The sequence below is a fragment of the Schistocerca americana genome, chromosome 6, assembly GCF_021461395.2.
Source record: "Schistocerca americana isolate TAMUIC-IGC-003095 chromosome 6, iqSchAmer2.1, whole genome shotgun sequence".
Taxonomy (NCBI): Eukaryota; Metazoa; Arthropoda; class Insecta; order Orthoptera; family Acrididae; genus Schistocerca; species Schistocerca americana.
In genome coordinates this window covers 141,628,734-141,654,005 of record NC_060124.1, presented here as the reverse complement: position 1 = coordinate 141,654,005, position 25,272 = coordinate 141,628,734, and the positions used below count along the sequence as shown (strand labels likewise).

General features: G+C 44.3%; 1 protein-coding gene across 1 annotated transcript in view; it reads right to left on the bottom strand.

Annotated features, from left to right (window-relative positions):
* LOC124620012 (collagen alpha-1(IX) chain-like) overlaps positions 1-21,583 on the bottom strand; it is a 301,640-nt gene extending 280,057 nt beyond the window's left edge. The window contains exons 1-2 of the mRNA XM_047146677.1: positions 21,418-21,583; positions 13,639-13,713 (exon numbers count right to left, since the gene is read on the bottom strand). Of these exons, the coding sequence (XP_047002633.1) occupies positions 13,639-13,713; positions 21,418-21,583 (241 nt within the window). The remainder of the gene's footprint in view (positions 1-13,638; positions 13,714-21,417) is intronic.
* Positions 21,584-25,272: the final 3,689 nt, after the last annotated feature.

Below are 25,272 nucleotides of genomic sequence, written 5' to 3'. Positions count from 1 at the left end.
CATGACAGGTGCATCAAGTGGAAATAGAATCGATGTGCCTTATCGACCCACTTTGCAGGGCAGCCTATACTCAAAGGCAAGTAATAGTTTTCCAAGCTCCATTGTGTAGGCTGTCCTGCACAGCAGGCATGTCATGCTGGAATGGTACCGGCCTGTTTTATCGGACTGTTTTGCAGGGGCCACAAATACAGGAGGCAGGTGTAAGGTGTGGAGGGGTGATGGGCAGCTGGATAAGATAGAGGGGAGGACATGGAAAGAGAAGAAGGACAGCAGAAGATGGAATCTGGCCAGAGAGACTATATTTATGTAGTGCTTGATTTGCAGAAAAGGAGGCTGCAGTACTGTGACTTTCTGGGGGTGGTGCTTTTTAAATTTAGACGTCTTTTTACTTCAGAGGCACTGGTTCAGCGTACTGGCGTTTACTGTCACAAATCAAGCATTCCATATGAGACAGAGAGAGAAAGAAAGAGAGAGAGAGAGAGAGAGAGAGAGAGGGAGAGAGAGAGAGAGAAAGAGAGAAAACTGCTTCTTTATCTTTATTTCTCCTAGACCAGTGCAAGGCTACATCCCCTTCTCCAGCAGCTGTGTAATTCGTTTCAGTGCTCTCATAAAAATTTTGTAGATATATTTGGAGACAAAAATATGAGAAAGTACTGAAAAACATCAAAAAATTAAATTAAAATCTCCAAAGACATACAAAAAAAAAAAAATTCTATGGGAGCAGAAAAACAAATTACACAGCCACTGATGTTGGGTATGTGGCCGATAGCGGTGGCCAGGCGAGAAAAAGGCAGCAAGCAGAAGCCTTGTCTACAGCCTATACACCAAGTCTTCCTAACAGTCGTCAGGTGGGTTTTCTCTGGCGTTTCGGTAGATATCTGCAGTTTCGTTTTTGCGGTGTGTAATTGCTGTCACCCCATATAAATGCTGCTCATCATGTCTTTCATGAGATGGTCAGTGTTGACAGAAAGCGTCGGTTTTTTCCCAGTACGGACAAAATGGCGCTTAAAATGAAATTTTATATGCTCGTTCGATAGGGCTGTGCCACCTTAGTCTAGTGCGATATTCGTTTTATCGTTATGTGTTTACAGGGACAGCACAACACGAAGAATAACCAGTTTTCTAGCAGCGACTCAGCAGCGCTGCTGAATGGCAGTAGCAGTCAGTAGAGGCCAGAGCAGTGTTGTATACTCATCTGTTACTGTTCATACATATCAATAAAACGAATATCGCACTAGACTAATGTGAGACGGCACTACCGAATGGGCATGTAAAGTTTCGTTTAAAAGTCATTTTTTGTACAGGGAAACAGACCTACGCTTTCCGTCGACAATGAGCGTCGCATGAAAGATGTGATGAGCAGAGTTTGTTTGGGATGCCTCCAGCTACACATGGCAGAAATTAAACTGCAGGTATCTGCCGAAACAAAAGAGAAAATGCAGCTGACGTCAACTGCGCGGCTGGTCCCGGCGGAGGTTCGAGTCCTCCCTCGGGCATGGGTGTGTGTGTTTGTCCTTAGGATAATTTAGGTTAAGTAGTGTGTAAGCTTAGGGACTGATGACCTTAGCAGTTACGTCCCATAAGATTTCTTACACCTTTTTTTTTTTTTTTTTTTTTTTTTTTCAGCTGACGATTCTTAGAAGGAAAGCCTTGTTTAATGTCGTTCATCAACTTCATGAAGGCTGTAGGACACCGCGAATACAAAATTTGTGTTTCTCTGAGGCTGTATGCCTAATCTTGATTTTGTTTATTCAGGCATCCATCTCTTTTTGAGGTATCATGATTCATCTGGCTACTATTAATTTCCATACGAACTGTGAAATGTCTGCCATTAAGGCTTCACAAAGTCCGCCATCTTTGGCACTCCCGGCATATACATCTCCTTCATCGACACAAAGCACCGTCCTCGTCACAGCGGAATTCCCAGCCACGCAGCTGGACCACGCGCTGGGGCTACCCCTCTCGTCCGGCTAACGTTTACCACCACGTGTTTGCTGCCGGGCCCCGGTTTTGACGAGCGACCTGTGCAGCCTCACCAATTCCGAGCATATAATATTTCCAGGGGGCCACAACTCGCCCGTTACCTCACAGTGGCCAATATTTTCCGGACTCCGTTAGTGTCGTCAGAGCTGTAAGTCAGTGGCTAGCTCCAAACGCTTAATGTTTTTACACAGTCGACGTGTAGGCTCTTGTTTATCAGGGCAAAAGTGCGTAACGAATAGCGGTGTTTGGTGGAAAAATGAAAGAATCTAGCTGAAATTTGGCTCTATTTAACCGTAGTAATGAGCTTTCTGGTTGGTTGGTTGTTGGGGGGAAGAGACAAAACAGCGAGGTCATCGGTCTCATCGGATTAGGGAAGGAAGTCGGCCGTGCCCTTTCAAAGGAACCATCCCGGCATTTGCCTGGAGAGATTTAGGGAAATCATGGAAAACCTAAATCATGATGGCCGGACTCGGGATTGAACCGTCGTCCTCCCGAATGCGAGTCCAGTGTGCTAACCACTGCGCCACCTCGCTCGGTACTGTGCTTTCTGTTTCTGCTGTAATTTCCTAGTTTGAAAGACAAATCCCGGACGCTAGGCGGAAGCGGGGCAGTAACACGACAGAACGCGTCCATCCCTGGTGCCCTCCTTGGACGTGACGCAGCGCGCGTGCCTTGTGACGTCACGAGAAGCGCGGAATTAATTGGCGGCGCACGAAATGTCAGGGCGCGCCGCTGTGACCCCGTTCTCCACACGCAGCTCCGGCCACGCCCCTAAGCAGCGTGTGTGGTCTGCGCGTTCCTCTCTTCGAGAGGATTTCCTGATGACAGTGCCGTGTAATTTGTAGGAGCGTCATACGGCATTACGCTTTCGAACCGAGACAGCTGGCTGGCACTGTGGTAAGAAACTGGGCTCGTCCAGAATGAACCTTTCACTTGGCAACGGAGTGTGTGCTGTTTTGAAAGCCCATGGTGGATTAAAACTAAGTGTCGGAGCGGAATTAGAACCCGAAACCGTGCTTCTAGCTGTAACAGCGCGCACTAGACTACACGGCGAAAGATTCATTCTCAAAACGACCCCCTAGTATGCGGTTAACAAGGAGACCATCAGATCTGTTAATCACTGATTTTGATGAGTCTTAGGTATATTGTACAAGGACATGTTCTGATTAACTGGCTAGTGGTTTTTCATGCGACGGCCTCTAATTCCCGAGAGAGTCGATGCTGAAGTTTCACATGTACCGCTTACAGGATGTGTCCCAGATCCGTTTGGACTGCTCGTGTGAAATTCCAAACTGCAATGCTATCCTGTGACTAGTTATGGCGTTATGATCGTTGAAGTTCCAACAACAACCTTGTAGCAAGTCAAAACGCTAGCTTCACTGCAACAGGGGTCCTAACCGCAAATGTAACAGTATGTGCCCGACACGTTGAAAAATGTTGGCGGAGCAGCGAGGACACATAACGTTTTGTTGAGTCCTCCATCGTTTTCTGGCGGTAACTGATCGAAATCGACCCGAATACCGAGAGATAGTTCCTGGTTGCTTCTCCGCGACGATGACCCAGCCCACAAAGTGAACATTGTGTACGCGTTTTTATCCAGAAAGTGGATCACAGTCCTGGATGTCCGCAGCTCGTGGACCAGTGGCTAGGGTTGCTGCCTTTGGATCAGGGGGTCCCGGGTTCGATTCCCGGCCGGGTTGGGGATTTTTCTCTGCCCGGGGACTGGGTGTTTGTGTTGTCTTTATAATTTCATCATCGTCATCATTCGTGACAGTGTCAAAAATGGACTGTGAAAAAAATTGGGACTTTCCACGGGCGCTGATGACGTGCAGTTGAGCGCCCCACAAACCAAACATCATAATCCTCATCACCATCAAACAGTCCTGGATCACCCACCGTATGGGTCAGATTTGGCGACTTCTGGTTGTGCTCCAGAGTGAAGTTGGCAATGAAAGGACACAATTAATTGTCACCGGGGACACACAAGAAAATTAACCTCAGTACTCAACGCAATTTCAAAAAAGGACTATAGTGCCTGTAGTTTTTGAGAACATTTCTCAAGGAGAACACGGGTCTGGCAAGATATATTTTAATACTGGACACAATGTCGACTCCAAAAATATTTGCGGAAACATAATTTATACTTCTATCAGTAGCGAGCCAGGGAGTGCATCGGAGGCTCGAGAAAGAGTCACCAAAAATGTTCAAATGTGTGTGAAATCTTATGGGACTTAACTGCTAAGGTCATCAGTCCCTAAGTTTGCACACTACTTAACCTAAATTATCCTAAGGACCCATGCCCGAGGAAGGACTCGAACCGCCGCCGGGACCAGCCGCACAGGCCATGACTGCATCGCCCAAGACCGCTCGGCTAATCGCGCGTGGCTAAGAGTCACCCCCTTGTAGATGTTCACAGATGATGGTGCCGAAACTTAGGGTCTCGACAAGACGATCTGCTACGGACGCGAACTAGCTTCATAGTTTAAAAACCACTGTATTTATTCACAATAAAACAACAAAGTAACTGGGGATAACCCTTGATAGAGCTCTGAGAGATCATCTAACAAAAATAACTGAAAAAAATGAATAACATTATTCAAAAGCTGTATGGTAGACTTGGGGAGCATTGGCTTACGGCCTACGTTCTTCTGCTCTGGATCTTCTCAATCGCTGAATATTGTGACTTAGTTTAGCCAAACAGCCTTATGCACAAAAAATAGATGTCCTCTCCAACCCCCCTCCCCCTGCCATCTGTGCCCCACCCCCCCTACCCCAGCATTATCACCAACTTCAGAACCTAACTAAACTGTAGAATGAAAGACTTTTCTAGGAACACTTTTATTTTTTAAAGTGAATGATGAATGAAATTTAGTTTGTGTGTGTGGTGCATCGCAAGTGCTGCCTATAACTCCTTCTCAGAAAAGAAAGCTAACTGTCCACAGTGAGGGTACACACTTGTTACAAAACGTGCATCCCCTGCATTACTTCTCTACATTGCTGCACTTGCTTGACCTGCACACTACAACCTTATGTAAAATCAAACAAGTTCAGATGTGTGCAATAAACTTACTGTCCTTAAATCATTTCATTGCTGCACCCCTTATTTCTGAACTGGCAGAAATTGGACGACTTCAGACTGTTAATGCTTTGTGTCTAACCACTCTAATAATAATAATAATAATAATCATAGTAATAACAAGTCTGTGTACAGCACTATAGCAGCCCTTGTGTAGTTGATGCTGTGTCGTGTTGTTAATTAATTCATTTATCCGTTTCGAAGCGAGTAAGCCGGCCGGAGTGGCCGGGCGGTTCTAGGCGCTATTAGTCTGGAACCGCGCAACCGCTACGGTCGCAGGTTCAAATCCTACCTCGGGCATGGCTGTGTGTGATGTCCTTACGTTAGTTAGGTTTAAGTAGTTCTAAGTTCTAGGGGACTGATGACGTCAGAAGTTATGTCCCATAGTGCTCAGAGCCATTTGAAGCGAGTAATGAAGCAATTTCTGGGCTACTCCAGGTACTATCTACACCTTGGAGAAAACGTTTTCTTGAGATATTTAGTATTTGTTACGTAGATGTCTCATTTTTATCATCAGCGACATACGGGACAAAGCACAACATATGTCTGTAGTGGGTGGAATATGTGAGGAACCTGTAACCTCCACCGCATTAATGTTACTAATTTTGAAAAAGTAATTATTGATAATTTACATAATCAATATTAGAGTCCCACAAAATTGTGATAATGGTAATGATCTTTTGAAAATTATTTGGTTTCGGGACTGAAACACAATTGAATCGCTTAGCTTTTACCACTCAGGAAATTTTACCGCTCAGGGGGTAATTACCCCCAGCCTGGCAAACACTGCCCTGGTAGCACTTAGTACTAAACTCTTTAACGTTCAAGTATTGCTTGATCCAGGTCGCGTTCTCCGTTAGCCTTCCATTTCTTATATACCAGTCGTTCATTACTCCTCTCTGCTATGCCGTGACAAAGGTGTTAACAATCCGTCGAGAGAATGAAAACAAAAAGACCTGCCGCGAATAAGACATCTATTTCCGTCCGATGTCGATGACGAATACCTGTACGCCTGGGGGTATTCATGGATATTCATAGGTCGTTAAGGGGGCGTGCTTGTAAGCAAGAGGTGTGGAGCGTACGGCTCCCTCGGTGCTGCCGGCGGCTAATATAAACAGGGCGACGCCTGGCCTGACGGCTTTAGCGCTGCCAGTGCGCAGCCCGGGCATGCTGCCAGGGCCACAGATTTATAGCTCAACAAAGTAAGGTCGCACTGCGACTCGCAAGGGCTCTCAGATTGTCCGTAATTTCCTACGCGCCGCGTAATCTGCAACACTAGAGAAAATTTACTGCTTCTGTTCATTCATGGCTACACGCAAGCTAACGTGTTCTCGTAGATAGAGTATGTGCTAAGCTGGCTGTGAATGTGTGCTTGCGAGTGGAATTTCCTTCTCTCCTCCGTCCGTATCCGTACCATCTAATAAAGTTCCCACAGCTTGTCAACCACCTGGAATACCTTCGCCGTTCTTATGTAAAACGGAAACATCACTCACTGTTTAGGCCTTAGGCCTGTTCCAACTGGACGACTGCTGCCTACGAGGCAGTACGAGGAACGACTTACGATCTTGGGACATGTGAGCAGCATGTCACGTATCTCTCCAGCCGTTATTGCCAATAGACGAATCCTGCTGTTTATTTATTGAAGCAGCTCCTCATCTGGCCTCACGAGGCCGTGTGGACCGCATTACAGCCTTCCTGCCTCAGAAAAAAAAAGCCTGGGAGTCATCGGGAATCGGACCAGAGTCCTTACGCAACGAAGCCAGCGATTCTTTTCCTCTGTTCAGTCTTTTTCTTCCTTGTATTTTTTCTGCGCGGAGATCGGTCCTGTGCGGATGTCATGTGACGTCTTTCAGAGTGTACCGTTGACACTTTCTTGAGGTTTTTTTTTATTGCAGAGAGCGATCAGCCTTCTAACCGAACAAGGGGACCGATTTAATTCATATTGACAGGGTGTTTAGGGAATTCTCGACCATTTTCCAGAAAATCGAGTTTGAAAGTTTTTGCCGCGCTTACTCACCGATGAACCGCCGGCCGCGGTGGCCGAGCGGTTCTAGGCGCTTCAGTCCGGAACAACGCGGCTGCTCCGGTCGCAGTTTCGAATCCTGCCTCGGGCATGGACGTGAGTGCTGTCCTTAGGTTAGTTAGGTTTACGTAGTTCTAAGTCTAGGGCACTGATGACCTCAGATGTTAAGTCCCATAGTGCTCAGAGCCATTTGAACTGATGAGCCAAAATATTATAACCATCTGTTTAAAATCGTGTTGTTCCACTTTTCAAACACAGTACAACAGGGATAGTGCTTGGCGTGGATTCTACAAGTCCTTGACAGGATTTCAGAGTATGTGGCACCAGCTGTCTAAGCACAGGTCAAGCAGTTCCCGTCAATTATGGCATGGTACGGGCACGCAGCTGGCACCCAATATATGTTCCAATGGGTACAGATCAAGCATATTCTGTGCTCATTAGACTGTTCACTACATTCAGCAGACCCTATAAGTTTTCACTTTCACTGAGAATAGCAATGTCATCAGCGAACCGTACCATTTATATTCTTTCACCCTGAGTTTTAATCCCACTCTTGAACCATTTTTTTAATTTCCATTATTGCTTCTTCCATATCTAGACTGAAAAGTGTGGCTGAAAGATTACTTTCTAATCCGAGCAATTGCTTCCTGGTTCTAGTAGCCTTCATATGCACAGGACAGTTATAATTAAATTTTCGCTATTTCAAGGGGCCCTCATGAAATACTACTGATAGTAGGATATCGAAACATTTGTAAGGATGTGTGAAAAGGAACTAACTAATGAACCATTAAAGAAACACATTTTAATTTCCACACGAGAGGTAAGAGTTGTTAACTGCGTACCATGTCTACGTTCCAGGAAACAAATGTTGCTCTGTGTGACGACCGTCTGCATCCACGAAAGCCCGGAAGTTTGCACGGGCACCATTTCCAAATTGTTCGCAGCACTTTTCGAACGGTGGGCCATGGAATGTTCAACTGTTAAGACATAGCTTGAAGATCGCACGTTGCGTCCAGCATTCTGAGCCATGAAAACAATAACTTCTTCTGCAATTTGTGGCGCAGTTGGCCGTCGGCATCGCGCAGCAGTAATTCCCAAATCGCCAGTTAATTCAAACTTCCGAATCCTACTCTTGAAACCCAGTGCGGAAAGAGGACTTCTCTGTATTCTTTTAATGCGTCGATACTCGCAAACAGCAGAGGTACTAGTGCTGTTGTTCCAATAAAACAGCTTTATGAGTGCTGTCCTGCTCACCACGTCCAGATTGATGATGACTGTCTGCAACCGTAAGGCGCACTGATGCTTGTGTTTCAACTCTATGTCGCCGTACCATTACCGGCGCTTAGCGGCAAGTCTTGACACCAACACTACTAACAACGCAAATACTGCAGCGCACTGTCTGAACATAATTCCTATAAAGCTGGGCAGCTGTACGATAAATAGTTTTCCGTCTACACTGCCTCAAGTAGCGAAAGTTTAATTATGCGCTACTGGCCATTAAAATTGTTACACCACGAAGATGTGCTACCGACAGGATGAAGATGCTGTGATATGCAAATGATTAGCTTTTCAGAGCATTCACACAAGGTTGACACCGGTGGCGACACCTACAACGTATTGACATGAGGAAAGTTTCCAACCGATTTGTCACACACAAATAGCAATTGACTCGGCGTTGCCTGGTGAAACGTTGTTGTGATGCCTCGTGTAAGGAGGAGAAATGCGTACCATCGCGTTTCCGACTTTGATAAAGGTCGGATTGTAGCCTATCGCGATTGCGGTTTATCGTATCGCGACATTGCTGCTCGCGTTGCCGAGATCTGATGACTGTTAGCAGAATATGGGATCGGTGGCTTCAGGAGGGTAATACGGAACGCGTTGCTGGATCCCAACGGCCTCGTATGCCTAGCAGTCGAGATGATGGGCATCTTATCCGCATGGCTGTAACGGATCATGCAGCCACGTCTCGATCACTGAGTCAACAGATGGGGACGTTTGCAATACAACAACCATCTGCAAGGACAGTTCAACGACGTTTGCAGCAGCATGGACTAGCACCTCGGAAACCATGGCTGCGGTTACCCTTGACGCTGCATCACAGACAGAAGCGCCTGCGATGGTGTGCTCGACGACGAACCTGGGTGCACGACTGGCAAAACGTCATTTTTTCGGATGAGTCCAGGTTCTGTTTACAGCATCATGATGGTCGCATCCGTGTTTGGCGACATCGCGGTGAACGCACATTGGAAACGTGTATTCGTCATCGCCATACTGGCGTATCACCCGGCGTGATGGTTTGGGGTGCCATACGTTACACGTCACGGTCACCTCTTGTTCGCATTGACGACACTTTGAACAGTGGACGTTAGGTTTCAGATGTGTTACGACCCGTGGCTCTATCCTTCATTCGATCCCTGCGAAACCCTACATTTCAGCAGGATAATGCACGACCGCATGTTGCAGGTCCAGTACGGGCCTTTCTGGATGCAGAAAATGTTCGACTGCTGCCCTGGCCGGCATATTCTTCAGATCACTCACCAACTGAAAATGTCTGGTCAATGGCTGCAGAGCAACTGGCTCGTCACAATACACGTCACTACTCTTGATGAACTGTGGTATCGTGTTGAAGTTGCATGGGCAGCTGTACCTGTACACGCCATCCAAGCTGTGCCTGACTCAATGCCGAGGCGTATCAAGGCCGTCATTACAGCCAGAGGTGGTTGTTGTGGGTACTGATTTCTCAGGATCTATGCACCCAAACTGCGTGAAAATGTAATCACATGTCAGTCTAGTACAATATACTTGTCCAATGAATACCCGTTTATCATCTGCATTTCTTCTTGGTGTAGCAATTTTAATGGCCAGTAGTGTGTGATGTGTACCGTCGAACTACTGTCGAGTGTGATCATTACCTAGCAACTAGCAGTTCATACAAACTTGAATGTTTCGCGATCTCTTCATAAATTTTCTGGGACAGTAGAGTCTAGTTCGCCGCCAGTCAACAACACGGGTGATGCAAGTGTGCATCGAGAATCTTCTCTGCAGTTGTCACAGATTAAGATTAACTGCCTCCTCAAATCAGTACCACACACAGCTCAATAAGGCAAGAAACTTCACAAGCTCAACGAATCGCAGTCCGCCGTGTTCAACGAGTTGTTCCACGTAACTAACTAGCGGTGCTGAACGTTTGCTCCTTGTAGCTTTTTAGTTTTAGACTTGTACGTACTATTATGTACTAATCTATCTAATAAATAGTGGGCTTCTTACAGTTCTATGGTTTTCATAGTTACAGGATAATGAGCACGAGCGGATCTTTGTACGGCATCCCATGAACGGTAGATTCGACTCGTATGACGAGAAGATGGTGTCCCTTGTACTGTATCACCTGGCTGGAATAGTCTCTCCGGAATGAACGTTTCGAATTGTTTTCGGTAAGCTTTTCGTACCTTCACTGTTAACTGACGGAATCAAGAGATTAGTGCACACTGCAGATGTTGAAGCTCACACATGTTCAGAACCAGTAGCTCGTTGTTAAAAAAAAAAAAATGGTTCAAATGGCTCTGAGCACTATAGGACTTAACTGCTGAGGTCATCAGTCCTCTAGAACTTAGAACTACTTAAACCTAAGGACATCACACACATCCAAGCCCGAGGCAGGATTCGAACCTGCGACCGTAGCGGTCGCGCAGTTCCAGGTTGTAGCGCCTAGAACCGCTCGGCCACTCCGGCCGGCAGCTCGTTGTTGACAACTAAGATTTATTGTGCGAATCGTTGACTGGCTAAGCTCGAAACGATTAGTAGTTCTTACTGTAATTTATTTGACCAAGAATGTGTGTGTCAGGTCTTGCATCATTCCGAGAACTCAGTTCAAGAAACGAGATGCGTATTTGCTTTATTATAAATTCAGTCTTGGATCAAAATGTTTATTTGTAGTCAGGTTATTAATTTCGGTTGATAATCACCATGGTCAGACCTAAAGAGGCATAAGCACATAAAGAGAGGATAATTTACAAAAGGACTCCTAACTATAAGAATAAAAAGCAGAAAATAATATAAAACAACTGTTCAGAATATCCATATCTGAGCAGAAACGTTAAAATTACATATCAAACCATTATATATGATGGTGCAGGCAAAATCATTTGCCATTTCGGCTTCGTTGAACAAATAAGACTGTGGTATGTAAAGAGAGCCACTAAATCGTACATACTGCACATGAAGAGAGAGAGAGAGCTATTCAGCGTTGCAGCGGCAAGAAAAGAAGAGTGCCTGAATCCAAGCGCCCTAGATGTCGCCGTCGCACGTCAGTTTAAATCTACATCTACATCTACATACATACTCCGTAATCCACCATACGGTGCGTGGGGGAGGGTACCTCGTACCACAACTAGCATCTTCTCTCCCTGTTTCATTCCCAAACAGAAAGAGGGAAAAATGACTGCCTATATGCCTCTGTACGAGCCCTAATCTCTCTTATCTCATCTTTGTGGTCTTTCCGCGAAATATAAGTTGGCGGCAGTAAAATTTCAAAGAAGGGTGGTTGTGACTGGAATTATAATAACGTAAATATTTTCCTGGATCGCTGAAAACTTCCTCGTGATTATACCACAACGCACTGCTCCCTTTCGTTGAGTCCTAACAGTTACGCTCCATTGAGAGTACTGCTCCTGTAGCATTTATCAGATGAACACCTCTTAAAATAACACACTTCGTGTTGTAAACCGACCATAAGTCACAGAAATCACCGTAGTCACCTCATCAAAACATATGAGAAAACCCTACAATGTAAAAACCACGACAAGTTGTAGATTGTGTAGCAGACTAGCTACCAACATAAAGACCCAATAGCTTCACGTGAGTAAGAAAATTAAAAAAAAAAAAAAAAAACACTGAAGATAGCACAAAAAGTGCTGAAACATGTCTGGGCAAAACGAAACTGAAAAGGTGTCTTGCATAAGGCGTATTCCCTCGTCCCAAGGAATTCTGTACGCTGACCCCTCCGTCGCTGATTCTGACATGTGACTGAAGGAAGTGTGTACGTGAAATACAAGCTCTCTTTCTTCCTTCAGTGGAATGTAGTGTAAATGAGTCCTATTAGCCATATTTACACTGAAACAAGGCTTGCAGGAGCAGAAACTTAGGAAGTTTCTGTGGCTCCGATTAAGAACACAGCAGACCTTCACGTAGGTGAGCATCGAGTGACTCACATTTGTTTGCTGGTGGACTACGTGGGTGAGCGTTCACAGCCTAGATACACTGCACATTCGCTGTGTATACATGCAGTATAAATAAATACCTACACGCATAGACAAAACAGGGTTTCCTACTCCATATTGGGGACAAGCTGTTCTAGAATTACATTAAAAATATTCCCATCCTCGGTTCTGATCGAGGTTTTAGGAAGGTTTCTCTTGGTTGGAAAACATTGCTGGAACTGGAAATCCCTCCCAGATATTCCCAAATACTCTGTCGCCACTACTAGTTCGTCTGGTATTTGGCGGACACAAGTCTCTGATTCACCACTGGATCACAATTTAAACATCCAGCTCTACCTTTAGAGCTAGCAACGAGAACTATTTCTTTTTAAGTGACTGGTTGAGTTTTAGCGTTGCACAGAATTCCATCACTCTCAGTGATAAGTGCTGCAGTTGATGGTTGCTGCTGGTGACTACCATGAAGTAGCCGTCCCCGAATATTACGCTGTCGATCAAGTGTCGTAGATTGCATTATGAGATTGTCAGTACATTCGTGACATTTTGCATCGAGAAATGGTGAACACCTAGACAACACATGGCTCGGAATGGTCCAGTCTTGTAACAGCCATTACTGTGATCCAGCTCCATCAAAACTGGCCTCTCCTTACAGTTGGTAACCCAGTCACCCTTCATGGCAAGTAACTAAACACTCAACGCAAAGGCTGGGCCGAATATCATAGTGCTTTAAGCGTTATCCTATTGGAGGTGGTATTCCATTGATTTTCAGCGTTTAAACTGACTTGTCCAGTCAGTTTACCGTAGAGTCCGTACCACGGTGCCACTTGGTATTTTCCATATCACCAAATCATTGGCAGGAGTGAAGAAGCAGTAAGTGACAAAAAATTCAATGCTCAACTGAGGCTTGAGCACCATACCTTTAGGTTTGTGGTTTGACACATAATTCCTCATTGGGCTACACTTACTTCCAATAAGAGATGCTAACTTAGATTGGTCTCCAAAGTTTACTGCTGTATTCATTGCTAAGTGGTTTCGTTGTGACCTTTGCTATATTTGCATATTGCCGAAAGTAAAATCCTTTAGTTATCACTTTCTGACTCTATTCTTTTGCCTTTCTGGCTAGTTTTCCAGTACTTTTGAGGACATGGCATTTTGTCTGTCACCATATGCTGAATGGAATATTAAAATTCCCATACATGTGATGCGTATTTTTCCGAAGAGGTAAGTATGTGGCTTGAGAAATTGTCAGGCGACCTTATTTGTCCTTAGACGGTTCCCTTAAGCCCCAGAGAGCAGCCAAGTGCGGCAGCAGCATGCAGAGTTAGAAGTGAGTTGGGTCCTACCAGTGAAGCCCGGACTGAGGTCAAAGTCATACGTGAAGTCAGCGTCGTCGCCCAACGGACCGAACGCTCCGCTCTCTACAACACACGCGACAAAAGCAAGCTTTTAGCTTTGCAACAGAGAAGCATGAATGCGAGCGTCAATAGTCAGCCAGGTGACATACAGTAAATGATCAACCAGCTCGAAATTGTTGTCAGACTTCTCCCTGTAGTTAGCAGAATATTCAGAATATTACGGCATTCATCCACTCTTAACTTTTGTGACTAAAACTAATGCCTCAAATGTGCTTTAGGTAAAATAATAAAACGTAAACATAAACTACGTCCACAGGCCGTGACGGAACCATCGGTACCGACCGACCACCGCATCACTCTCCTTCTGTGGTGTCACTGGATGCGGTATGGCGTGGGGCAGCACACCGTTCTCCAAGCAGTTGTCAGTTGCCCTTTCCTGGAGCCGCTGCTTCTCACTCAAGTAGCTCCACAGTTGGCCTCACGAGGCAGATTGCACTCCGTTCCAGAGCTCCGGCAAGGATAAATCCCTGGCAGTACCAGCAATCGAACCCAGGTCCTCCGTATGGTAGTTAGCCGCGCTGATGACGCAACTGGTTGGGTGGACGAAATACTAAAACACTTGCTGTGAAAAACTCATTTTTGCTGAGAATTGCAAGACTGGGGTTGCATTGATACTGATTATAGCAGTACACCCCGACAGCTATCACAAATCAACTTCTTGCCCACTCAGATTCATAGACTATGCTATGCGACTACGTGCAGAATAGATTATTTCACGCATTTGGCTGTGGACATTCAGAGAGCAGGTGAAAGTTCGTACACATTAATCTGTGGCGATTTCGTTATGTTGAAATTAACACGATGAACATAGTCATTCTGCTTGTAATACCAGTATTTCAGCAGAGACTATACGGTTCTGTACATGCAGTTAACTAGACGTTCGAAATCCATACTCTTCTGCAGAACTGAAACATGAAATCCCACGATGCATTAGTTTGTAAAAGGTCTTTGCGATGTTCACTCATACACTGTCACTGTACAGTGCTAGTGCATTATGTATGAATAACAGTTAAACGCTCTCCTTGAATTAGTCGTTGTTACTAACATTACGGTGTATAAAACACATTTTGCCTTGCTTCTGTATACTTTTGATCAAATTCTGTGTAGCTCGTATAATCATTCGCATGTTTTATGTTATGAACGTTCGCTAGAAAGATAAATCACAATATTCTGGTGAGCCCATAGAGGACTATCTCAGTTCAGATTATGTAATTTACGGGAAATGAGCAAAAAATCAGAAAACTTAAATTTTATATGAATGGAAAGATCCTGTGCTTAAAGTTCCAGTATCGCGCTGTTTTATTGTGCGTGATAGCATTCGGAAGACATCTTCTGTCTCCTTGGATCGAAAGCATCGTATTTAGTCAGTTATGCGGTACCGCTAATTTAACGTAGAACGTTAACCATTTTGCGACTGTGTATTTGCTTTGCTTGAGGCTTATGTTCCAGAAAATAATTCTAGCATATACTGGAATTCCAAATTACGAAGTTTGCATTACAAACCTGATCTCAACGAAGGCATTAACTATGGAAATACTATTTGTTTCCTCAGCGGAGCCTTGATGTAATTTCGAGCAACATTCACCGATCATTTTAAAATAAACATTTTCTGTATCCAACGATGCAACGTATGGAGTCGTTCGGATGTTAGCGCTATTTGTCCACCGCTTATGGTTCGCCTGAAAGTATCGATGTTGTACTGCGCTTTGTCCATGGCCAAGGACGACTTTAAATGGCATCTGGGAAGTAGCGTCGAGTTCAGTAGAGGTCGGTCTGTGTGTAGGCATTAAGTTGCGCAGGAGGTCTGGGACCACGACGTAAACTTATGACGATTTGCTTATGCAACTGCTGAATAGGTCGAACACCAATTATTTAGTGACGCGTTTCGGACCGAGTACATCATCAGACCATCTCAGACCCGTCAACTGAGTACTCATGCTGATCGCTGACACATGTGACTCCATACTTTGCATGAAGACTTTACTTTTTGGTGTTCTAATGATGAGCTGTGCTCGAAACGTGGTGATAAATAAGAATTTCTGAACAGCAAGTGACCAGTTACTATAGCGACTATTCAGCAGTGGCGTAAGTCCCATTCGGCAACTAAGTCTCAAGCTGCATGTAACGTTATATAAGAAAAAAATTATGATTAGGAGCTGTGTAGGAAGTTATCGCTTATGTTGGAATATACCGTTGTTATTAATTAGTGACTTTCGCCTCTGAAACTGAGTGGATAGTGTGCATGACTGCCAAGTGAAGGAATAGTGTTCAGTTGCCATTACTACCATGTATTTATTCTTGGTGATGCCAACTGCTGGGCTACTTGAGTGAGCGGCGATGATATTGCCGTTGTCTGACATTGAATTGTCCGTAAGGGCTCGATTATGACAATGATAAGTAGATGATGGCAATGATAAGTAGTTTATACTGTCGTTATAGGTAGAAGTTAGAAGAATCCTGCAGGTAAGATTCCTGCAGGTATCTGAGCAGACCTGTCGAAAACCACCACGGTCGCAGCTGAATTTAACGACGAACAGAACATCATCAACAGCGCAGATTTATGATTTAATCCAGGATATCGGTAGTCAGTCAAGTGACCAGGAACGGGTCATAAATTTTTATTTATTTGTTACTTGCTTTATTTACAAATAACTACAACCCAGAAGTTACTGCATTCGGTGTCTCATCGTTATTATTAACATCAACAATCCGTTAATAATTTTCTCTCCTCCTTTTATAAATAGTTCAAAGTACAACACTGAAATTGTAAATCAGTAACTCTCCTTACCTGCGACGAAATACTGACGACTATTGTCTCCACCACCAGGATTCAAACTGGATACTTTGTGTCAAGCAAGCCTCACTGCAATATCAAGTGTTAGCGACCAGGCTGTGGAAGCAAGCCAACGGCCAAAATACGAAAAGAAAATTGCATCCTACCTCTAGATATACATACGAACCTACCTACATCTACGTGGCTACTCTGAAAATCACACTTAAGTGCCTGGCAGAGGCTTCATCGAACCACTTTCACAATAATTCTCCATTTCTTCACCTTTGAACAACAGAAAAAACGAACACCTATATCTTTCCGTGCGAGCTCTGATTTCCTTTATTTTATTACGATGATCGTTTCTCTCTATGTATGTTGCAGTCAACAAAATATTTTCGCATTCGGAGGAGAAAGATGGCGACTGAAATTTCGTGGGAAGATTCCACCGCAGCAAAAAACACCTTTGTTTCAATGACCTCCACCCCAAATTCTGTATCATGTTCGTGACACTCTCACTCCCATTTCTCGATAATACAAAACATACCGCCCTTCTCTAAACTTTCTCGAAGTATTCCGTTAATCCTATCGGGTAGGGATCCCACACCGCGCAGCGGTACCCCAAACGAGGACGGACAAGTGTAATGTGGACAGATTTGTTACATCTTCTAAGTGTTCTGCCAATAAAGGGCAGACTTTGGTTTGCCTTCCCCACAACGTTTTCTATGTGTTCTTTCCAATTTAAGTTGCAATTCCTGGGCATTCAGTTGAATTTACGGCCTTTAGATTTGATTGGTTTATCCGTGTAATCGTGGTTTAACGGATTCCGTTTGCAGTCGTGTGGATGACCTCACGCTCTTCATTATTAAGGGTCAATTGCCAAATTTCTCACCATACAGACATTTTTTCTAAATCATTTTGAAATTTGTTTTGATCATCTGATGACTTTACTAGACGATAAACGACACCATGATCTGCAAACACACTAAGATGGCTGCTCAGTGCTTCACAATTCATGTTACACGTCTATAGAGGTCGTAGAGCAGTCTCAGTAGATCAAGTTTTACATAGGAAACCATATCCGGAAACGTCGTTTAACGACGCCACAGAGCGTCAAACTTATAGGCGCTGGCGTTGTAAATGTATGTATACTCACAGGTGACATCGACGCGCAAGTCACCGAAGTGGCGTCTAATCGAAAGACTTGCACCCGGCGAACGGTCTACTCGACGGGAGGGTCTAGTCACACGACATTTATTTATTTACACAGGTGATTCCGTGGTGATGTCACAGACTTTCTGGGATGATGGATAAATGCATCAGTCTGAGGTATGGGTTCCTCTGCCGGAAACGAGCGAGTCGAAAGGTATAAGAGAAAACTGTTCTGATACTTCTGACAGTGGAATACATGTAATCGTACTGTTGTTGCTAAAACTGTACGGTAGGCAACTTTCAGAGGTGGTAGTATGGACCTAAACACGGAAAAATGTCCAGTAAAATCTGCTCTAAAATGCATACCTTAAGAGCTATGAGCACTTGTTCATCTTCGCAACTGTGAAACACATTATTGATCTTATGACATGCAATTTAGAGCCCATTTTTACAAGCCATTTCTTCTTGTTTTAGTCCATAGTACGGCCTGTGATAGTTGCCTACCCTACAATCTTAGCAACAACAGAACCAGTACATGTATTGGACTATCAGAGGGGTCAGAGAGGTTTTTGCTTATAACTTTCGACTCGTTCATTTGCAATACAGGGACCCTTACCTCAGATTCATACATTTGTCCTTCTCCACCATTCCAGGAAGTTTGTGACATCATCACGGAATCACCCTGTATATATACATACATTTTAAGGCACCAGTGTCTGTAAGCTTCTTTCTCTGTTGCGTCGATGGATGGCTTTTGCGGACGTGGGTTCCTGTGTAAAATGTTATACATTAAGTCCCCTCTACGGCCTATAGAAGTGTGTAACATGAATTCTGAAGCAGCGTGTGGATAAGGAACAGCAGAGGGGCTGTAACACTATCTTCGGGACGCCAGAAATCACTTCTGTTTACTCCATGATTTTCCGTTAATTACTATGAACCTCTCTGACAGGAAATCACGAATGCAACATTTCTGAGACGGTATTCCATAAGCACGCAATTTGATTACAAGCCGCTTGTGAGATACGGTGCCAGAAGCCTTCTGGAAATGAATTCGAAATTCCTTGTCGATAGCACTCAGCACTTAGTGTGACTAAAGAGCTAGTTGTGTTACACAAGAACGATGATTTCTAAAACCGTGTTGACTATGTGACAACAGGCCGTTTTCTTCGAGGTAATTCATGATGTTCGAACACATTGCATGGTCCAAAATCCCGCCGCATATCGACGTTACTGATTATTGTTGTTGTGGTCTTCAGTCCTGAGACTGGTTTGATGCAGCTCTCCATGTTACTCTATCCTGGGGAAGCTTCTTCATCTCCCAGTACCTACTGCAACCAACATCCTTTTGAATCTGCTTAGTGTATTCATCTCTTGGTCTCCCTCTACGATTTTTACTCTCCACGCTGCCCTCCAATACTAAATTGGTGATCCCTTGATGCCTCAGAACATCTCCCACCAACCGATCCCATCTTCTACTCAAGTTGTGCCACAAACTTCTCTTCTTCCCATTCCTATTCAATACTTCCTCATTAGTTATGTGATCTACACATCTAATCTTCAGCATTCTTCTGTAGCACCACATTCCGAAAGCTTCTATTCTCTTCTTGTCCAAACTATTTATCGTCCATGTTTCACTTCCATACATGGCTACACTCCATACAAATACTTTCAGAAATGACTTCCTGACACTTAAATCTATATTCGATGTTAACAAATTTCTCTTCTTCAGAAACGCTTTCCTTGCCATTGCCAGTCTACATTTTATATCCTCTCTACTTCGACCATCATCAGTTATTTTGCTCCCCAAATAGCAAAACTACTTTACTACTTTAAGTGTCTCATTTCCTACTCTAATTCCCTCAGCATCACCCGACTTAATTCGACTACATTCCATTATCCTCGTTTTGCTTTTGTTGATGTTCATCTTATATCTTCCTTTCAAGATACTATCCATTCCATTCAACTGCTCTTCCAAGTCCTTTGCTGTCCCTGACAGAATTACAATGTCATCGGCAAACCTCAAAGTTTTTATTACTTCTCCATGGATTTTAATACCTACTCCGAATTTTTCTTTTGTTTCCTTCACTGCCTGCTCAATATAAAGATTGAATAACATCGGGGAGAGGCTACAACCCTGTCTTACTCCCTTCCCAACCACTGCTTCCCTTTCATGTCCCTCGAGTCTTATGACTACCATCTGGTTTCTGTACAAATTGTAAATAGCCTTTCGCTCCCTGTATTTTACCCCTGCCACCTTCAGAATTTGAGAGTATTCCAGTCAACATTGTCAAAAGCTTTCTCTAACTCTATAAATGCTAGAAATGTAGCTTTGCCTTTCTTTAATCTTTCTTCTAAGATAAGTCGTAGAGTCAGTACTGCCTCACGTGTCCCAACATTTCTATGGAATCCAAACTGATCTTCCCCGAGACCAGCTTCTACCAGTTTTTCCATTCGTCTCTAAAGAGTTCGCGTTAGTATTTTGCAGCTGTGACATATTAAACTGATAGTTCGGTAATTTTCACGTCTGTCAACACCTGATTTCTTTGGGACTGGAATTATTATATTCTTCTTGAAGTCTGAGGGTATTTTACCTGTCTCATACATCTTGCTCACCAGATGGTAAAGTTTGTCAGGACTGGCTCTCCTAAGGCCGTCAGTAGTTGCAGTGGAATGTTGTCTACTCTGGGGGCCTTGTTTCGACTCAGGTCATTCAGTAGTCTGTCAAATTCTTCACGCAGTATCGTATCTCCCATTTCATCTTCATCTACATCCTCTTCCATTTCCATAATATTGTCCTCAAGTACATCGCCCTTGTGTAGACCCTCTATATACTCCTTCCACCTTTCTGCTTTCCCTTCTTTGCTTAGGACTGGGTTTCCATCTGAGCTCTTGATATTCATACAAGTGGCTCTCTTTTCTCCAACGGTCTCTTTAATTTTCCTGTACGCAGTATCTATTTTACCCCTAGTGAGATAAGCCTCTACAGCCTTACATTTGTCCTTTAGCCATCCCTGCTTAGCCATTTTGGACTTACTATAGATCTCATTTTTGAGACCTTTGTATTTCTTTTTGCCTGCTTCATTTACTGCATTTTTATATTTTCTCCTTTCATCAATTAAATTCAATATTTCTTCCGTTACCCAAGGATTTCTACTAGCCCTCGTCTTTTTCCTACTTGATCCTCTGCTGCCTTCACTACTTCATCCCTCAGAGCAACCCATTCTTCTACTGTATTTCTTTCCCCCATTCCTGTCAATTGTTCCCTTATGCTCTCCCTGAAACTCTGTACAACCTCTGGTTCTTTCAGTTTATCAACGATCCATCTCCTTAAATTCCCACCTCTTTGCAGTTTCTTCAGTTGTAATCTACGGTTACTAATATGGGCCTGTGATTTAGTGGATTAGTCCTATTGCTTTCATGAATATTGGCGTGACTTGTGCAACTTTCCAGTCTGTAGTTACGGATCGTCGGGCGAGCGGCTGTATATGACAGAACACCAGTTTCGTTCCAGATGGCACTCGAATTATTCTGGTGAAATCCAGGAATGCGGTGATGCAGTCGTGGTTAAATTCCTAGTCTAGAATGAAAGGAAGGGAGAAGAGTTGAGGAGCATCTGGAGAAGGTCTTTTGCTAAACTTGGTGGAAAGGCCCCGTGCGGCTACCCTAGAGTACGTCAACGGCGGCAGCCGCTGTGTCGGCGGCGCGCAGCCTCGGCATTAGGAGGGCCCCACGCCACGGCGGTCTCACGGCGCGGCCGGCCGATGCCCCGTCCCACTTTGATTCACTCGTTGACATCAGAGCCGGCGTCATCGTCGCATTTAAGCGCCAGCTGCGCGGCGCCCCGCGGAACGCAGGTCCGTGACCCGCTATCTGGTTATCTGGCTGTCTGCGCGCATATCGCGCGCCCGCCCGCTTTGCATCCGCAGCTGCCGCTGGACCTCGCTGCGTCATCCCGGCCCGAGTGCGTACTGGCCACGGCGACTGCAAGTGACGTACGTTATTACTGTTAAAGCTCAATAGCCACTCAGTCGCTGTGAGTCACCCTCAGGTGACGACGTCGTCGCAATTACTTGACACCGTCAAAAGTTTCGTGACGGGCAGGAGCCACTACGTTATACACATCGTCCGGTCATTTCCAAAGTCGCATATGCCTTCCCACGCCAAGAAAGATGATTGCACTAGTTAAAAGTCAGGTGTCATGCTCGATGTTACGAGGGTCACTCCAAAAGAAATGCAAACTATTTTTTTTTTTAAATCCGTCTTTAATTCTACATGTTTGAAAGCTTTACAGTGTGTAGATACATCCTTTAGGAACAATATTTTCATTTCTCCACATTATTTCCATCCCTCTCAACTGCCTTATGCCATATTGAGCCAGTGCCTGTATACCCGCACTGTAAAATTCTGGACCAACCTGTTGGAGCCACTATTTGGCAGCGTGCACAAGGGAGTCATCATCTTCAAACCTTGTTCCACGAAGACAAACCTTTTTTAACGCCAACACTTTCAGTATTCTGCAAACACTTCCTTCCCCTATCCCAACGTAGTGTGACAATTCGTTCACTGTGATGCGTCTGTCAGCAGTCACCAATTCGTTAACTCTCTACACATTGTCTGGAGTGTGTGCAGTACGAGGCCTGCCGCTGCGAGGACAATCCTAAATATTGCCGCGCCCGCTCTCATCTCGTAACCTGCTTGCCCACCGACTAACTGTACTGCGATCGACAGCAGCATCTCCATACACCGTTTTCAACCTCTTGTGGATGTTTCCCACTGTCTCGTTTTCACAGCACAGGAATTCTATGACAGCACGTTGCCTCTGACGAGCGTCAAGTGTAGCAGCCGTCTTGAAGACATGCTGTGACGGCGCCACTCACGGGAACAGGTTGAACTAAGTTTGAAAACAAGCGGGAAGGATGTATCTACACAGTGTAAAACTTTCACACATGCACAATGAAAACTGTATTTCTACAAAAATAGTGTGCATTTCTTTTGGAGTGTCCCTCGTATATTTGGAGGTGGAGATGCTTTTCTGCCATTTCTGCCATGTAGGTTATATTAATATCGAATCTGCACTAGGATAAAGTGATAAAGAAATCTGGAAAACCAGGAGGTGTCAGATGTCAGATAGTGCAGCTACAGCACGCGACACAGGGCAAATAAAAGAGCACTTGGGTGCCCAAAATACAGGTAAATCAGAATGAGCCCCGTTGACAAGGGTGCGAGACAGTGGCGGGGTAGCAAATACGAGGGCGAGTCAAATGAAAAACTAAAATATTTTTTTAATTATTATTTATTGTGCAGAAGTGGTACAAAGCTGTATCACTTTTCAACATAATCTCCCCCACGCTCAATGCAAGTCCTCCAGCACTTACAAAGTGCACAAATTCATCTACATCTGCATCTGCATGGATACTCTGCAAATCACATTCAAGTGCCTGGCAGAGGGTTCATCGAACCACCTTCAGAATTCTGTATTATTTCAATCTCATATAGCGCGCGGAAGGAATGAACACCTATATCTTTCCGTAGGAGCTCTGATTTCCCTTATTTTATAGTGCTGATCGTTCCTCCCTATGTAGGTCGGTGTCATCAAAATATTTTCGCATTCGGAGGAGAAAGTTGGTGATTTGAATTTCGTGAGAAGATACCGTCGCAACGAAAAATGCCTTTCTTTTAACGATTTCCAGCCCAAATCCTGTGTCATTTCTGTGACACTCTCTGCCATATTTCGTGATAATACAAAACGTGCTGACTTTCTTTGAACTTTTTCGATGTACTCCGTCAGTCCTATCTGATAAGGATCCCACACCGCGCAGCAGTATTCTAAAAGAGGACGGACAAGCGTGGTATAGGCAGTCTCCTTAGTAGGTCTGTTACATTTCCTAAGTGTCCTGCCAATAAAACGCAGTCTTTGGTTAGCCTTCCCCACAACATTTTCTATGTATTCCTTCCAATTTAAGTTGTTCGTAATTGTAATACCTAGGTATTTAGTTGAATTTACGGCTTTTAGATTAGACTGATTTATCATGTAACCGAAGTTTAATGAGTTCCTTTTAGCACTCATGTGGATGACCTCACACTTTTCGTTATTCGTGGTCAACTGCCACTTTTCGCACCATTCAGATATTTTTTCTATATCGTTTTGCAGTTTGTTTTGATCATCTGATCACTTTATTAGTCGATAAACGACAGCGTCATTTGCAAACAACCGAAGACGGCTGCTCAGATTGTCTCCCAAATCGTTTATATAGATAAGGAACACCAAAGGGTCTATAACACTATCTTGGGGAACGCCAGACTGTTTTACTCGATGACTTCCCGTCAATTACTACGAACTGTGACCTCTCTGACGGGAAATCACAAATCCAGTCACATAACTGAGACGATATTCCATAAGCACGCAATTTCAATACGAGCCGCTTGTGTGGTACAGTGTCAAAAGCCTTCTGGAAATCCAGAAATACGGAATTGATCTGAAATCCTTTCCTTTACAAAAAAATTCTTTTGGTAGTCCGCGCAACCAGGTACCGCGTGGCGTACCTCTTCATCAGAACTGAACTTTTTCTTCCCATTGCGTCTTTGAGTGGTCCAAACATATGAAAATCACTTGGGGCAAGGTCTGGTGAGTATAGTGGATGAGGAAGACACTCAAAATGCAGGTCTGTGATTGTTGCAACTGTTGTACGGCAGTGTGGGGCCTTGTACTGTCATCTTGCAAAAGGACACCTGCTGACAGCAATCCACGTTGCTTTGATTTGATTGCAGGCCGCAGATGATTTTTAGGAGATCTGTGAATGATGCAATGCTGACAGCGGTCCCTCTAGACATGTAATGCTCCAAAATGACGCCTTTTTCGTCCCAAAAGACAGTCAGCACAACCTTCCCTGCTGATGGTTCTGTTCGAAACTTCTTTGGTTTTGGTGACGAGGAATGGCGCCATTCCTTTCTCGTTCTCTTTCTTTCCAGTTGCTGGAAGTGAACCCAGCTTTCGTCCCCAGTAAGCCATTACATTCTCGTTCAAAGCGCCGAAGAAGTTCTTCACAAGCATCAACCCGTGTTCTCTCATTTCAGGAGTCAGCTGCCGTGGCTCCCATCTTTCAGACACTTTCAGAACACATGATGCACAATATGGTGTGATGACTCATGACTAATCTGTAAATATGCTGCAATGTCATTCAGTGTCGCTCTGCGGTTTTCCTTCATTATGGCTTCAGTTGCTGCAAGGTTCTGTGGAGTCACAACTAGTTGTGCCTGACGTGGATGAGGAGCAGTTTCCACTGAAGTCACACCATTTGAGAACTTCCTACTCCATTCGTGGACTTGCTGCTGTGACAAACATGCATCACCGTACTGAACCTTCAATAGGTTTCACACCTTCACTACGCAAAAACTGAATAACAGAACGCTGTTCTCCCTGGTGCAAGTCGCAAATGGGGCGGCATCTTTATAGTGCGACGGTATGTGTGCATCTGCACTATGCTGCCACCTACAGGCCATTCTGCACGCTGTCTGTAGCATGCTTACCAACTTACAGTATAACGGCGCGAAATTTCGATTTGTCATTACAAATTTAAAGTTTTCATTTGACTCACCCTTGTATATTCAGAAAAATGTAACAATACTGAAACTGTATAGAC